This window comes from Dendronephthya gigantea, unplaced genomic scaffold, assembly GCF_004324835.1.
Source record: "Dendronephthya gigantea isolate DGI-Jeju-01 unplaced genomic scaffold, DenGig_1.0 000036F, whole genome shotgun sequence".
NCBI lineage: Eukaryota > Metazoa > Cnidaria > Anthozoa > Malacalcyonacea > Nephtheidae > Dendronephthya > Dendronephthya gigantea.
The window spans coordinates 56,634-73,898 of NW_021163046.1; the positions used below are offsets into that span (position 1 = coordinate 56,634).

At 35.6% G+C, this 17,265-nt stretch overlaps 1 protein-coding gene across 1 annotated transcript; it reads left to right on the forward strand.

Annotated features, from left to right (window-relative positions):
• The first annotated feature begins 5,007 nt into the window (after nt 1–5,007).
• LOC114525875 (interferon-induced very large GTPase 1-like) lies at nt 5,008–13,308 on the forward strand. The gene is made up of 3 exons (XM_028547337.1): nt 5,008–5,040; nt 8,231–8,355; nt 8,621–13,308. Exons 2-3 carry the CDS (start codon nt 8,256–8,258, stop codon nt 13,306–13,308), a joined length of 4,788 nt encoding a protein of 1,595 aa, XP_028403138.1. The 5' UTR covers nt 5,008–5,040; nt 8,231–8,255.
• Nucleotides 13,309–17,265: the final 3,957 nt, after the last annotated feature.

Below are 17,265 nucleotides of genomic sequence, written 5' to 3' on the forward strand. Positions count from 1 at the left end.
CTTGCAATGAATATGGGCAGCAAATCCACTGAAGCCAAAGCAGTACTGCTTTATCGATAATACACTACATCCCATACGTCAGAAGTGAATTGAATTTAACAAAGTTAGATCGTGTGAACGGCCCTTAAGAGATAGCAAAGCATGCTCTTTTACTGAAGGTGAGACTTGCTAGAGAGCAGAAATCATTTAAAATTGCCCACCAAAAAAACAAGCTTAATTTCTGATCGTGTCCGTTCCTATTGCGTAAGTATTATTAAATTAATGACCAGCCAATAGTATTCGAGAGCCAACATTAACCAGCCAATAGTATTCGAGCTGATAAGTATCAACATTTTTTATAACAAGCACACCTCAACATTGACCCGTAAGAATGTTCGGTGCTTAATTGTTTGCGCGCTTTCTAACCCTGTGTAAAGGGGGACTATTTTTGCATGCCAAATAAATGGGCACTCAATAAAACAACTCAGTTTTAGCATTTGTTAACTGTCTGAATGAAACAATATCGATAATAATAATGTCGCTTGACGTGGATGTCAGTAACGTGCCATTTCATAAAAAAGAAACATAGGGACTTCATGTCATATTTACATTCTTATTGAATAGGGAAATCTATCCTTTGCATGGGTAAAATATTTCCAGCTGTGAAACAGGTGATCAAGATCTACAAATACACCAGTTTCTATATAACTTCTGGTCTGATTTCAAGACCAATTTCCTGTTTTTTGTTTCGATTGCGATTTCGGGGAATTGAATTCTAATTCTTTCATAATCTCAATGACAATGAGAACCAGTAGTCAATCAATATATATATTATATATTATTTAACACTTATTTACTGCAAACGAAGGAAACATTATGTTTTGTGGACCCGAGACCTGTCGATATTTCAAGAGGCGAAGCCGAGTGAAATATCGATTTGTCGAGGGTCCACAAAACATAATGTTTTCTGAGTTTTCGGTAAATATTCTTTTTTATTACCACTTGTCAAAGAAAAACCAAACTACAAGGTAAACGAAATATCTATTCATAAAAGACATAATTTCAAATGGATAAAAGTTGTTATTTCCCATGAGATAACAAGGTTATCTCACTCTGCAGGGGGTCGCGCGCTGGCGACATCAAAATTTTGTCACTCTCGGGCGCGTGATTTTCTCTCCACCAATGAAACGCTACGAAAACAAAACTTTGACAAGTGGTATATAATAAATCCAATATATATGCTAAAGCAGGAAATCGCATATCCGCAATTAACCAGAAAACTGCCACGTTATAATACCGCTTAAGTTGCTCAACATGTTAAACTCGAATTCCTGGAAATAATTCACGTGATCGGTCGTCTTCACAGAAAACACAAAGAGAGGCGAAGCAGAGGCAGCTGTACAACAACATTCGTCGCCGAGTTGCGAGTTGACAAAGGTCTTCCTCCGTTGTTCGTCTGATATTGTTTAACGAGGGAATTCGTAGAGAAAAAGGTAAGTACCAGCTTGTGTCTACATAACCTTGCTGTCTTAGAACTTTCGTATTTCGTTAGGTAATGGCTTATTCATACTTGCTTTACGTCTTATATCGCAGGCGATCACATGCAAAGATTTTATAACTGTACAATAACTTTCATTACGTCCTCTCAGAATTTCTGTTTATAAATTAGTAGCATTTGAATTACACCTCTTGAGATTATCACTCACGAATGTTTTACTACAATACAGAATACAATCTCGTTAGCTATAATATTAATATTTTTCTCTGCTTATTGATGTGTCATTGACGAGATACTCTCCAGCCAAAAGTACTCCTAACCATTCTTTGCATGGGTAAAATATTTCCAGCTGTGAAACAGGTGATCAAGATCTACAAATATACCAGTTTCGATATAACTTCTGGTCTGATTTCAAGACCAATTTCCTGTTTTTTGTTTCGATTGCGATTTCGGGGAATTGAATTCTAATTCTTTCATAATCTCAATGACAATGAGAACCAGCAGTCAATCAATATTTATTATATATTATTTAACACTTATTTACTGCGAACGAAGGAAACATTATGTTTTGTGGACCCGAGACCTGTCGATATTTCAAGAGGCGAAGCCGAGTGAAATATCGATTTGTCGAGGGTCCACAAAACATAATGTTTTCTGAGTTTTCGGTAAATATTTTTTTCATTATATACCACTTGTCAAAGAAAAAATAAACTACAAGGTAAACGAAATATCTATTCATAAAAGACATAATTTCAAATGGATAAAAGTTGTTATTTCCCATGAGATAACAAGGTTATCCCACTCTGCAGGGGGTCGCGCGCTGGCGACATCAAAATTTTGTCACTCTCGGGCGCGTGATTTTCTCTCGACCAATGAAACGCTACGAAAACAAAACTTTGACAAGTGGTATATAATAAATCCAATATATATGCTAAAGCAGGAAATCGCATATCCACAATTAACCAGAAAACTGCCACGTCATAATACCGCTTAAGTTGTTCAACATGTTTAACTGGAAATAATTCACGTGATCGTTCGTCTTCACAGAAAACAAAAAGAGAGGCGAAGCAGAGGCAGCTGTATAACAACATTCGTCGCCGAGTTGCGAGTTGTCAATGATCTTCCTCCGTTGTTCGTTTGGTATTTTTTAACGAGGGAATTCGTAGAAAAGAAGGTAAGTACTGGCTTGTGTCTACACAACCTGGCTACCTTAGAAGAGTTATAACTAGCGTATTTCATTGGCTAATGGCTTATTCATAGTTGCTTTACGTTTTATATCGCAGACGATCACACGGAACGATTTTGTAATCGTACAATAACTTTCATTACGTCCTCTCAGAATTTCTGTTTATAAATTAGTAGCATTTGAATTACACCTCTTGAGATTATCACTCACGAATGTTTTACTACAATACAGAACACAATCTCGTTAGCTATAATATTAATATTTTACTCTGCTTATTGATAATGTATCATTGACGAGATACTCTCCAGCCAAAAATAATCCTAACCATCCTTTGCATGGGTAAAATATTTCCAGCTGTGAAACAGGTGATCAAGATCTACAAATATACCAGTTTCGATATAACTTCTGGTCTGATTTCAAGACCAATTTCCTGTTTTTTGTTTCGATTGCGACTTCGGGGAATTGAATTCTAATTCTTTCATAATCTCAATGACAATGAGAACCAGTAGTCAATCAATATATATATTATATATTATTTAACACTTATTTACTGCGAACGAAGGAAACATTATGTTTTGTGGACCCGAGACCTGTCGATATTTCGAGAGGCGAAGCCGAGCGAAATATCGATTTGTCGAGGGTCCACAAAACATAATGTTTTCTGAGTTTTCGGTAAATATTTTTTTCATTATATACCACTTGTCAAAGAAAAAATAAACTACAAGGTAAACGAAATATCTATTCATAAAAGACATAATTTCAAATGGATAAAAGTTGTTATTTCCCATGAGATAACAAGGTTATCCCACTCTGCAGGGGGTCGCGCGCTGGCGACATCAAAATTTTGTCACTCTCGGGCGCGTGATTTTCTCTCGACCAATGAAACGCTACGAAAACAAAACTTTGACAAGTGGTATATTATAAATCCAATATATATGCTAAAGCAGGAAATCGCATATCCACAATTAACCAGAAAACTGCCACGTCATAATACCGCTTAAGTTGTTCAACATGTTTAACTGGAAATAATTCACGTGATCGTTCGTCTTCACAGAAAACAAAAAGAGAGGCGAAGCAGAGGCAGCTGTATAACAACATTCGTCGCCGAGTTGCGAGTTGTCAATGATCTTCCTCCGTTGTTCGTTTGGTATTTTTTAACGAGGGAATTCGTAGAAAAGAAGGTAAGTACTGGCTTGTGTCTACACAACCTGGCTACCTTAGAAGAGTTATAACTAGCGTATTTCATTGGCTAATGGCTTATTCATAGTTGCTTTACGTTTTATATCGCAGACGATCACACGGAACGATTTTGTAATCGTACAATAACTTTCATTACGTCCTCTCAGAATTTCTGTTTATAAATTAGTAGCATTTGAATTACACCTCTTGAGATTATCACTCACGAATGTTTTACTATAATACAGAACACAATCTCGTTAGTAGCTATAATATTAATATCTTACTCTGCTTATTGATAATGTATCATTGACGAGATACTCTCCAGCCAAAAATAATCCTAACCATCCTTTGCATGGGTAAAATATTTCCAGCTGTGAAACAGGTGATCAAGATCTACAAATATACCAGTTTCGATATAACTTCTGGTCTGATTTCAAGACCAATTTCCTGTTTTTTGTTTCGATTGCGATTTCGGGGAATTGAATTCTAATTCTTTCATAATCTCAATGACAATGAGAACCAGTAGTCAATCAATATATATATTATATATTATTTAACACTTATTTACTGGGAACGAAGGAAACATTATGCTTTGTGGACCCGAGACCTGTCGATATTTCGAGAGGCGAAGCCGAGTGAAATATCGATTTGTCGAGGGTCCACAAAACATAATGTTTTCTGAGTTTTCGGCAAATATTTCTTTTATTATATACCACTTGTCAAAGAAAAAACAAACTACAAGGTAAACGAAATATCTATTCATAAAAGACATAATTTGAAATGGACAAAAGTTGTTATTTTCCATGAGATAACAAGGTTATCCCACTCTGCAGGGGGTCGCGCGCTGGCGACATCAAAATTTTGTCACTCTCGGGCGCGTGATTTTCTCTCGACCAATGAAACGCTACGAAAACAAAACTTTGACAAGTGGTATATAATAAATCCAATATATATGCTAAAGCAGGAAATCGCATATCCACAATTAACCAGAAAACTGCCACGTTATAATACCGCTTAAGTTGCTCAACATGTTTAACTGGAAATAATTCACGTGATCGTTCGTCTTCACAGAAAACAAAAAGAGAGGCGAAGCAGAGGCAGCTGTACAACAACATTCGTCGCCGAGCTGCGAGTTGACAAAGGTCTTTCTCCGTTGTTCGTCTGATATTGTTTAACGAGAGAATTCGTGGAAAAGAAGGTAAGTCCTGCCTTCATCTTTTATCATAAAAATAATTTACTTCGCCGTATGCCTGGGTGCCGTATTCCTGGGCGCAGTTATAAGGTTTTTGCAAGTAAAAGGATTGATTTAAATACAGTTGATATACCATAGAAATTTATAAAAATGAAACCAGTTTACAAATGGGTGCGGTTATAGGAAATGAATAATTTATCGATTCCACGTATGCAACAAGGTTTCTATCGCTATTTAATAATTGTTATGTCCCCAGCACCTTAAGTTAATTGGATAATTGGCTACAGTCTACGGGATCTCTCTGCTGGAAACTGATGTGCTATTGGCTAAACCGTACCACTTTCACTTTGCACAAAAGAATAACGTTATGACTGAGGTCTTTCTGTTGAAAAACAATTTAATTTATATCCCTCGTCTTTCTTTGAAAATCAATTTATTTATACCTTCGTTTGTTGTCATTCTTTCTCATATTATACGATATTAACCGTTGAAGACTCGAGAGAATTATGTAGCTCAGTAAGCTGTGAATGTACAGAATCATAGCAAGAAAAATTTGAGCAAGTATTAGTATTACGACGCCAATAAAGGAAACTTGCAGAGTTTATTGCTCATTTGTTGATTCTAAGCGTTATCTCGCTCTGAGTGTTTTTCATAAAGTCTAGCTGTTCAATATTCATCAGTAAAATAATCTACTCCGCCGTATGCCTGATATTATCCAAGAAGAAAAATACGTAGTAGGTAAATCCAGTTGATTTTTATGTGTTTGTCAATCATAGCGTGATTTATATACAACTAAACAGGCATATAAAACATTATTCTATTCATTAATTTTGTTAGCGAAAATTAAAGCATATAATATTGTATGTGGGTATCGTATCTTGAAGGGTTTTTTGCAAGTATAATGCATTGGTTTAAATACAAGATATACCATATATGGGAGTTGTTTTAACAATAAAACCATACAGCTTGACAAATGAGTGCGGTTAAGAAATGAATAATGTATTTAATTATGCCACGTCATTTTTCTATATACCGCTATCTAATAATTGTTATGTCCGCAGCACCTTAAATTTTAGATTCTTCGTTTTATTGTACAATCAAAAGCGCTTTTATTCACGAAACCAACAAGCAGAGTCTTCCAGGAGCATTTTTATTTTACTTGTGTCATTTTTTACCCATGCCCACGTATATTAGCGTATTATTTATTATTTATATTATTTATTAGTTATCATGAAAGACAAGCATAGAAAAGTTTAAATTGCATGTTTTAATAACTTATAATGAACAGCTTGCTCAAAATATTTGATTTTCTAAGTGAAATCGGAAGTTAAATCCAAAATATTTTGCTCCAAAAACATATAGGCAATCAATGCATGGAGGGAAGTAATTTTCTTATTAATTGCTCTTTTTTCATTTGGAAATTTTAAAATTTAAGCACTAAAGAAAAGGGACTTAATGATTCTAAATAATATTGAAAACGACCAGCTTGATGTCTAAATTAACTAAATATCTCTGGTCTGTCGCAAAGCAAAGTATTGATTAATTAGATATAGCCGCATCTCTTTGCTGGAAACTGATTTGTTATTGGATAAATCAAATAACTTTCACTTTGCAAAAAAACAACGTCAAGGCTGAGATGTTTCTTCTCAAATTCTATTTAAATTACATCTCTCGTCTCCAAAGGAAAAAACAAAGACAGACATCCAAACACTCATTAGCAACGGACGACTCCAATGATGAAATCAGAGCTCGTTGTTGACCTTCAAAGAATTAGATAATTTTATATACTTTCGAACATCTCATTATTTTGCTTCTCGTAATTACTGTTCCGTTTTTATCAAAGTCTTTATATTCATTGAGTTATTTCACTGATATTACTCAAGAAGGAGACTAAAATGTAGGTAAATAGTTTCGCCTTTTATTTTTTGGAGGGTAATGTGTGGTTTAAAGTACTTTGTTTATTGTTTTCATTTAAAGTATGTGCATGTCTTGATAGGTTTTTGGCAATAAATAAATTCATTTAATGTGTTCAAGTTTATGTCGTATCGCAAAAACTATAGATATGCCAAAAGTGCGTTGCCATAAAAATAAAAATAGTTTGGATACATGGGCCTTGCCAAATGGATCATTTATATATCTGCCACGTATATACATGCATGCATTTATATCATACGTTTATTTTGCTTGAAAAAACAGAGGCAATCAATTCAGCTAACTATTATTTCTGATTATAATATAAGTATGATATAACGAGCAATTTGATTGGCTACCGCGCGTGCATTGTGAGGCCATAATGCACGCTTCCGGCTTTGAAGTCTTTGTTGCTAAGCAACATCTTAAATAACATGTAAGGAGAATTTCATTATTGATCAAATAAATAAACTTTGTTGTTGCCCTATAATTTCTTCTTATATTATAAAAGAATTAAAAAAGCTCATCGCGTGCCTTTATGGTGTAATAATGCACTCGGGGAAATGTTGGAAGAATACTCGAGAAGCTTGTAAAACACTCGGCTACGCCTCGTGTTTTACCAGCTTCTCTCGCATTCTCCCAACATTCCCCCATCGTGCATTATTACACCATAAAGGCACGCGACTCGTTTTTTAATTCTTAATTAATAAAGGTTTATTTTTATATGTATGTTGCATAGTTTTACAATTTTACAAATACGAGTTGAAAATTCAACTTGTTTAAAATAGCTATATCGAATTTTCTGATCCTAAAATCAAATGTATGTAATCAAAAATATTTGGATAGATGGGCGTTCCCAAATCGATAATTTATTTAAAAATATAACCAGGAGGCAGGCAGCGTCTCGAAACAACATTTCATCTTGAAAAGGTGGTTAATTTAACAATTGCCTAAAATGTACATGAAACCCCTGACGCCGGAACGTCCGGGGATTAATATTGGGTAAATTAACCAAATGACTTTCACCATGCACAAAAAAATTACCGTGAAGGCCTAGATCTTTCTGGTAAAAATGATAGCTAAAAATAATTTAGTTTTGCCAGAGTGCTCAACAACACCAAAGTGAAGGAACGTATATTAGTACAATCTGCAGACATGCATGACATGTGACCATGCAAATATATCTATCACCGGCTTTATCTGATGTAATTTAACTATGCTAGCTGGCAACATCAAAACCGCCCACCGAATATACAGAACCCAAAATATTATTTTTCCTTTAAAGTTGTTCCACAAAAGTGACAAAACACATGGACAGACCTGAGAACACATCACGTTCTAAGCCAATCGCTAAAGAAAAGCATAAAACGTCTGGTGATTCCAAAAATTCTGGTGCAAGTTCCACTAAAGGTACAAGTCAACATAATCCAAAGAATGGTATGAAATGCATGTAGATTAGGCTAACAACTTGAAAATTTTGGTCATGACATAGTAATTATGTACTGTACATCATTGCGGTTTTATCTACTCAATTAAGACGGTCCCGTTACCATAAAAAATTACCATAAAATTGCGGCGTAAATATTCAAATGCATGCCCAATACTATAAGCAACAAGCGATTATTAGGTTCATTAGACCAGATTTAGATAGCAATATTTTTTCTTTCAATCATAGCACAAATCGATGAATCAGCAAACAAAGACCAGCTCCCACACCCCCCTTTAAAACCTAGTCCCCTGGTTAAACTTTGTAATGATTTAAATTTGGAACCTAATTCAAAGTTTACTCTAAAACACGCACGTACAGTCGATAACCACACACTTACCGATAAAGAGTTGCAGTTCCCTAAACAAATACCTGAGTATATTTTTAAGACAATACTGATAGCTAATTACCATGTGCGTGATTTTAAAGTTAAAGCAGAATCAAATAAAAACAAAACTAAATGTTTAAATGATTCCGATGAACGCGAAGATGAGGAGGAAGGAATTAACCCAATGGATGCATTGCTTTGCATTTATCATCTTTCCGACAGTTCTTTGCGGCGGTATCTTGCCCTAAAATTGGCGGCATGTCAACTCAGTATTCCGTTTCTTCTACCTGACCCTGAGGCGCCTTCTGAGAGAGTCACAATGCTAACATCGTCTTTAAAAGGCATTACGAAAACTTGGAAAAGTTCCTCCGAAGTTTTTGTGACAGAACATCAATTCCCGGTTGTTTCTTTCATCCGCATTGGCGAAATTAGCACGTCGAAATCATCCTTGATCAACAAAATTATGAGCGATGGAAGCAATCATCATGACTTCTTCTTTCACGAAGATATGGAGGGTGGTTACTTTGAAAGGAAAATAGTCGATGGATTGGTTGAATTGAGCTGGTATCTTCCTGGAGAGAATGAGAAACAAACATTCCAAAGAGAAATTTGTTTTGCGAATTTACGAGGCGACTCTGGCGTTTTCAAGAAGCAGCGAAATGTTCTGTTTAAGATCTCATCTGTTTTATGTATTTTACTACCTTCGAATTATCCAGACGAGATTATTAACGAAATTCTCAAAGAAGCAAAGCATGATAAGGCAAAAATCATTCTCATTTTTCCTGAAAAAACAAAATCAAAAAGAGAATTAAAGGATTTAGAAGAAAGCAAACACCGTGAAAAGTTTTCCTTAATAAAGAGACTCAGGCGAACCAATGAACACGAATTTGTGACAACAATTCAGAAAGAGATTGAAGAAAAGGTAAATGAAATTCAAGATACATCTGTAAATCGCAGCATGGCAACTTTAGGGAATTTGGCACCTTTAGTGAAAGACGACGAGACGTCGGAAAACGATGAAACACAGTCAGAATTTGAGAAGAATACATGCAAATGGTTGGAAGTGGGGATAGAAAAAGCTAAAGACCTTTTAGCATTACAGGCGCACGTCCCAGAATTGGCGGACCTTGAAAGACAAAAATACCATCCGAAAGGCGAGGGTGACAAATCTGTTGCACATGATAGGGATAACATATATAAAAGAATCGAAGGCAAAAAGGATGCTCAAAAAACATCTTTCAAAGAACTAGACAAACGAGTTCTCGACTGTTTTGATTCTCTTGCAAAGATGAAGAATGACCCCCCAAAACAAGTTGAAGCGTTGATAAAGTTGAAGCATAAGCTGAATAAGATGTCTCTCGATGTCGTGGCAGAATTGCGTGGAAAAGACGGGGGGGGGAAAGTAGAATCGCTTCAGGAGTTAAAAGAGCAACAATTAAAACTCTTTTTGGAAAAAATGAAACTATCGTTTGGTTTAGAACACATTGTTAGAGAATTTGCCCAATTATACCAACTCAAAGGAAGAAAATACGACTTTGCCGAAGTTGCAGTGGAAATGTTGCTGTCAGGAAACCCTGTCGAAATACTAGATGGTGACTCTTCGTACATTCCATTGGAATGGTTCAAGGCTGTTTACACTAAACTAGAGAGTAAAACGAAAAACGCTAAAATTTTTGTAATTTCTGTTTTAGGAATTCAAAGTTCAGGTAAGTCAACAATGTTAAACACAATGTTTGGTTTAGAGTTTCCAGTCAGTGCTGGAAGGTGTACCCGCGGCGCTTTTGCAAGTCTTCTTCCTGTCAGCGATTCCCTTAAGGATGCTTCAAACTTTGATTATATTTTGGTTGTTGACACTGAAGGTCTGAGAGGATCTGGAGATCCACAGATACGAGAACATGACAACGAACTGGCGACTTTTGTGATTGGTGTGGCCAACCTAACAATAGTAAATATCATGGGCGAGAATCACGAAGACATGAAAGAATTCTTGGAGATTGCCATGCATGCTTTCTTGAAGATGAAACTTGTGAAAGAGAAAAAGATATGCAAAATTGTTCACCATAATGTCGCCGCCGCCGATGCAAGAGACAAGTTAACTGCTGATCGTTTAAATCTCAAGAGAGATCTCGATAAAATGGCTCAACTTGCAGCTCTTCAAGAAAATTGTGAAGAAAAAGTAAAAAAACTGGATGACATTATGTCATTCAATGAAAATGAAGACGTGTTTTATATACCTGGCCTACTTCAAGGCAATCCACCAATGGCTCCAGTAAACCCTAAATATGGAAGAGCCATCCAAAAGGTAAAGGAAAATATCGTTAGTGTGATGTCATCGAAACAAGGTTTCCCACTTTCTGTGTCTCAGTTTCGTGACAGAGTTTGTAACCTCTGGACGGCTATGCTCAAGGAAAATTTCATATTTAATTTCCGTAACGTGATAGAAGTCAGAGCCTTTACGGCTTTGGACAAAAAATTCTTCGAGGAATCAGTGAATTTAATGACAGGAATGTCAGACTTGAAAACAGAAATTGAAGTAGCTCTGGAAAGATGCACAAAACGAGAAGAACGTGATGAAAAATGGAATAGTAGTCAAAAACAAATAGGGAAAAGAGCCCAAGAACTTGGAAAGAAAATGGAAACTGCTATGAAAACCTTTTTTGAAACAAACGAAGATAAAGCAACTCTAGAACAGTGGAGAGAAAACTTCATGAGAAAAATTCAACTAATGGAAGATAATCAGAGGTCAGACGTTGTTCACAGTTGTTCTGCGGCATATCATCATTTGCAGAATCAACATGACGTTAAAGAAAAGGAAAAGAAAATTGAAAAAGAGTTTCTTCAAAAAGCGACAATTTTCATAACTTCAGTTGAAAACGCTGACGATACGGAGCAATGTTTAGCAACATTTGAACAAGAATGGGGGAAATGGATGATGGAGGTACCAGATTGTAAAGAAAAGAAAACTGACGTTAATAATGAGATGGTTGAAGTTCTTTTCCACACAGATACTACTTTGAAGTCTGAAATGTCAGATAAACTAGATGCACAGAACGATACAGTTTCAAAATTTAAAGGAAAAGTTCCAGACTATCGAAGCAATCCAGGTTTTTTGGAAAAATTTATAAATAAACTCAGGCAAAATGAACAAGGTAGAGAAGCAAGAATCATCGTTGACAAAGCATTTGATAACGCAATTGACTTTGCTAAAAACAAAGCGAAATCAAGAGTTCGATGTACTCGTAATGACCTTACAACAATGTATCACAAAATTATAACCACTATTGATAATGAATCAAAGAAACCTAAACTTAAAATCGATAACTCTTTTAAATGTGATATCCTGCTTTATATATTTGCTAACGCCTACGATATTTTTGAAGAAATGGAACAACGCTATTTGGAAGGACGTGATATTAAAGGTGACCTAGAACGAACCTTACGACCAACGCTTGAAATATTTTTCCAAAATAGTTGCCAGAAAGTAGGAAAGGAATTACGGGCTGCCATTTCCTTTATTAACGCACTACGAGAGCCAATTAAATCAGCGCTAAACCGCGCCATGGGTCCTGCAGTTGCAAAAAAACTAATGGAGGTTAGCACGTTTCAGAGCAAAGCTCAATTTCATGCCAGTGTATTGATTGAACTTGGAAAGGGAGGTAAATTTGAATCGTACATTCCTTATCTTCAAAATTCAGTTAAATTTTTAAAAACGAAATTAGTGGAATCAAGTGAGAACTACTGTATAAAAGAGAACCCTACCTCCATTAGAGAACTTCTCGAGATCAAAGTCAACAAGATAAAGGGAGATGTTTCGAATGGTATTTCAATGGCAAACGAAGAAACAAAGAGAAAAGGTGAAAAACTGACCTTCTGGATTCAGCAATTTGTTGAAGACTGTCCTTCACTGGCAATCACAAAAGAAATGTTTGCCGTGGCCGCAATTGATGACGATCTGAAAGACATTGATGTGTTCGAAACCAAAGTCAAGGAAAGCATAGATGAATTTTTTAAATCATTGATCCCCGATAGAATAGATCGCTCTACTATGGAGAAATGGGATCCACCTCCGCATGATCAATTGTTAACTCGTATGTTTGGTTGTGAAAGTTTTTGCCCGTTTTGCAAAGGATTGTGCGATCAAACCACTCCAAATCATCCAGAAGGTCACTCAACAAAGCACCACCGTGCAGGGGGATTAAATGGTTATAAGGATATCGATACCAAAATTTTGAGTATTTCCATTTGTACGAACGATGTCGCCGAACCAGGTAAGCGATTTCGAAACAAAGATACAAATGATGAATGGCGTCTTTACTCAGATTATCAATCGGTCAATGAAGATTATAAATCCTGGTCAATTCCCCCAGACCCATCATTTGAGTTGTCCATATATTGGCAGTGGTTCATGGGAAAGTTCTTGAAAGAATTGTGTAAACACTATGGGGTCAAAGAACCAGAAATCCCTTCAATATGGAAGGATCGAACATTCGAAGTGGCAGAACGTGATCTTCGTCAGGAATACAACATGCTGCTGGAAGAACAGAAATAAAACATGGAGGAATTAAAAGACGAGAAACCCAATAGTCACTAAGACGTTTTTCATTCTTGCCTCTTATTTTCCGTGTGTTGAATTCAGTTAACATTCATTTATCATATAGTTTAGGCATTTGTAGATATAAAATAGCAAATGGGTGTTTCAAAAATAACTCTTAAAAAGTAATTGTCCAACTAGACATTTTCGGGACTGTAACTCAGAGGCCAGTGTTCAAAGTTAGGTTAGCGCTAACCCTGATGGGTTAAATTATAATTCGCCGTTTTAGTTTACGTGTTTCGGCACCACCGCTTGTTTTAAAATTTCACAAAATATGACATCTATTGAACCAGAAAATACTCATGGAAAAGATATTCAACTTTTATAAACAAGCGATGAAAAAAATTGTTTTAAAAATTTGCTTTAACCCTTGGTTAAGTTACCCGCTTTTGAACAACCGATCCCAGAATAATAAAATTTAAAAATGCACAATTAAGCTAGGTTTAAACGAGATGAGTAAGTAAACATAGAATCTTATAAATAACAATAATATTCATGTAATCAAATATATCAGCCGTTGCCCAGGCAACATCACTATACATATCATTCTAACATTCAATGTAATCACCTTTAATTGCACAAATATTCAATTAATCTCACATTTGCAATAAGAACAGACATGCTCTGAAGCTTTCATATAACCTTATATAACCTAAGAATCAAACCTTACCCACATTTCCGAGCTGCGAGTTCCCATGGGCTGCAAAATAAACCATGAAACTGGCTGATTCTGGTGAAGAGACGCAAGATACAGGCGAAGACGAGCACAGGATAAACCAAGTATGTCAGAAGATTTTCTCACAAGGACGCAAGATACAGCAAGCAAATATGTCAGAGGATTTTCTCGTGAGGAACACATGCATTGGTCCGCGTATATTCAGTATGGTTTATTACAGTTAGAATTCTTAGATCTATTACTTAAACTATATGAAAAATCCCATCAAGTTTGACCTTTTTCACAATATCACTGACTAACTGTGACGGTGATAACCGTGCATATGAAGTTATTTACAGGGGCGTAGAGTGACTATCTTAACTGGGGGATGCAACCTCCAATTTTTAGCGTCATTTAGCGTAAAAAATTCAGACTTCGTATTGATACAAATTAACCGAAGAAACGTCAATTGTTTATAGTTATAACGAATAGGAATTATTGTTTGAATAATTTGGTATTTAGTCATTTCTCAGTTAATTCAGTTTTCATATTTAAAATTCAAAATCAGAACTCTCTGTGTCGCTGACTTCTTTTTCAATGAAAAGCTGATAACCAAACAAGGACTTAACCGAGGTGGCTAAACCTTTAAAGGTTAAAGGTTAAAGTTAACTTTGAGGTTAAAGTGTATGTCGTTACTGTAGGTGATAACGTTTCTCCCGTATATTTGTTTCAATATGTACTTTATCCGTTGAGTTTGCTGGATACGTTGTCGACTCTCCTGGTGTATCATAATTCGAACGAATGATAAAATAAAATTGGTACGATGATATGTTGAAAATCCGTGCTGCATTTCCATAAAAAAGTATGAAATTTCTAATCGTTTATTTTTTCAGACTATCAAATATTTCAGATTTCGCAAACTGTTAATCTTCCAATTATTATCCTATCATTGAATTTGCTGTCAGATTCCTATGTCGAAATGTTTCATAAAATGCGAAGTGCGTATGTGCGTCAATGATGTACAGCATCTATACGAAACACTTGAAATTAAATGAAAATTCATGGAAAATAATACTCAGAAAAAGTCGAACTAATCTCGCCGGCCGTTCGATGAGTTGGATTGTCATCCAATGCAAACGACTTCAACTGATCAATCGTCCGTGTGAAGCCGAACTAATGTCACGGAAGAGAGCTTTAAGACTCAGTTTAAGGTTTCAAAAGTCGAGCAGAAAAAACTAAAACGAACATGAAAGAGTGTGTGAAAACGAGCAAAGTGGTGAAGCGCTGACACTACAAAACGAACGAAATGAACGAAGCTTCAAATTCTTTCTTTATGGAAAGCTTTTTAAGGAACTAACATTGTCAACGTGTTGGAAAGATTAGCCTACCACTGTTCAGAACAAAGATGATTACTGGCTGTACCGTATTGGATGCGTTTGTCAAAAGATATAAACAGTCATATGAACGTGGTTTTAAGACACTGTCCTCATGCATGACATGCACACAAGCAAGTGAAAACAAAGAGACAGAAAAAGATTGGATTCCAAGGAAGAAATGAGCGATTTTGATGACGATCAGAGAGGATAATAATCTGCTAAAAAATCTTGGCGAAAAAGTCGGGATGTAACGAATAAATGAACGTGAATAATTGAGGAAAGAGTCGTCATTAACATGCAATGGATACAAACAAAAACATTGTTTCAAAATCAAGATATCGGAAAACATGAATTTTCACATGATATCAAGTGTTATATGGTGCTGCATGTGCTAGGGAGCGCAAAAAAGCTTAGGTGGTTCAGTTTTTCTATTTTATTTCATTTCCTGGCAGTTCAATTGCATGGATTGATAGCAACCTAGGTTTCCGAGTTTTGACAAAATATTCGCCGATAAATTATACGCTCAGAATGTGACAGCAAATGACAATGTCAACAAAAAACATAAAATAAAACTCAAACAACTCAAATTTGGTCAAATGATTTTCCGAGCTTTCTATGAATTTCGTTGCAAATTATCAAATGATGATATGGTCTTACAGAAGACCAGAAAGAAAATCCAGAAAACTCGTGAATTTTCAACATATCGAAACCATTGATTTTTATGAATAATTGTAATCGATATATCTGCATGAATTTTATCAGTAATACTTTAGTTTAGTCAGGATCATTACGATCATTGTGACAAAATTTGCATACGTACCTTACTATTATAATTTATAAGTAATTTGCACTTTACGCGTTATATATTATCATGTATTGTAATAATCAATTATCAATTTTGAAATAACAAGTTCGCAACTTTTACAACTTGTGTTTCTGATGTGGCCATCGTGAATTTCTTTGGTGAAACTATAATAATGTACAAGGATTCTTCAGGTCTGTTGACACGATCCAACATTGTTGGATCCAATTCACTTCTGATGGATGTTTAATAGTCTGTTGAATTGCAATAAATATGGGCAGCAAATTCACTGAAGCCAATTCAGTATTGCTTAATCGATAATACACTACATCCCATACGTCAGAAGTGAATTGAATTCAACAAATATGGATTGTGTGCACAAACCTCAAGAGATAGCAATGCATTTAAAGATGAGACTTGCTAGAGAGCAGAAGTAATTTAAAATTGCCCACCAAAAAAAACAAGCCTAATTTCTGATCGTATCGTTCCTATTGCGTAAGTATTATTAAATTAATGACCAGCCAATTGTATGAGCCAACATTAACCAGCCAATAGTATTCGAGCTGAAAAGTATCAACATTTTTGATAACAAGCACACTTCAAAATTGACCCATGAGAATGTTCAGTGCTTAATTGTTTGCGCGCTTTCTAACCCTGTGTAAAGAGACTATTTTTGCATGCCAAATAAATGGGCACTCAATAAAACAACTCAGTTTTAGCATTTGTTAACCGTCTGAATGAAACAATATTGGTAATAATAATGTCGCTTGACGTGGATGTCAATAACGTGCCATTTGATAAAAAGAAACACAGGGACTTCATGTCATAATTATTCTTATTGAAGAGTGAAATCCATCCTCTGCAAGGGTAAAATATTTCCAGCTGTGAAATAGATGATTAAATATTAATACAATTTTAGTTCCGTTTGAGGTCTTTACCTCAGCTAATACTAATAGCTCACGTGTGCGGCGGGTTTATGCATTTCCTACATCGGTGCACTACCACATGCTAGTCAAGTCTCAAGTCCCTGGTAGCAATTCTATCCGAGGACAGGCATGGCCTACTACAATGTTTAACAATCC

Bases quoted from the DNA above. Each gene is read 5' to 3' on its own strand.
- LOC114525875 (XM_028547337.1), top strand. From the start codon at position 8,256: ATGGACAGACCTGAGAACACATCACGTTCTAAGCCAATCGCTAAAGAA. The intron at 8,356-8,620 runs GTACAAGTCAAC...TTTCAATCATAG, and splicing joins TGGTGCAAGTTCCACTAAAG to CACAAATCGATGAATCAGCA.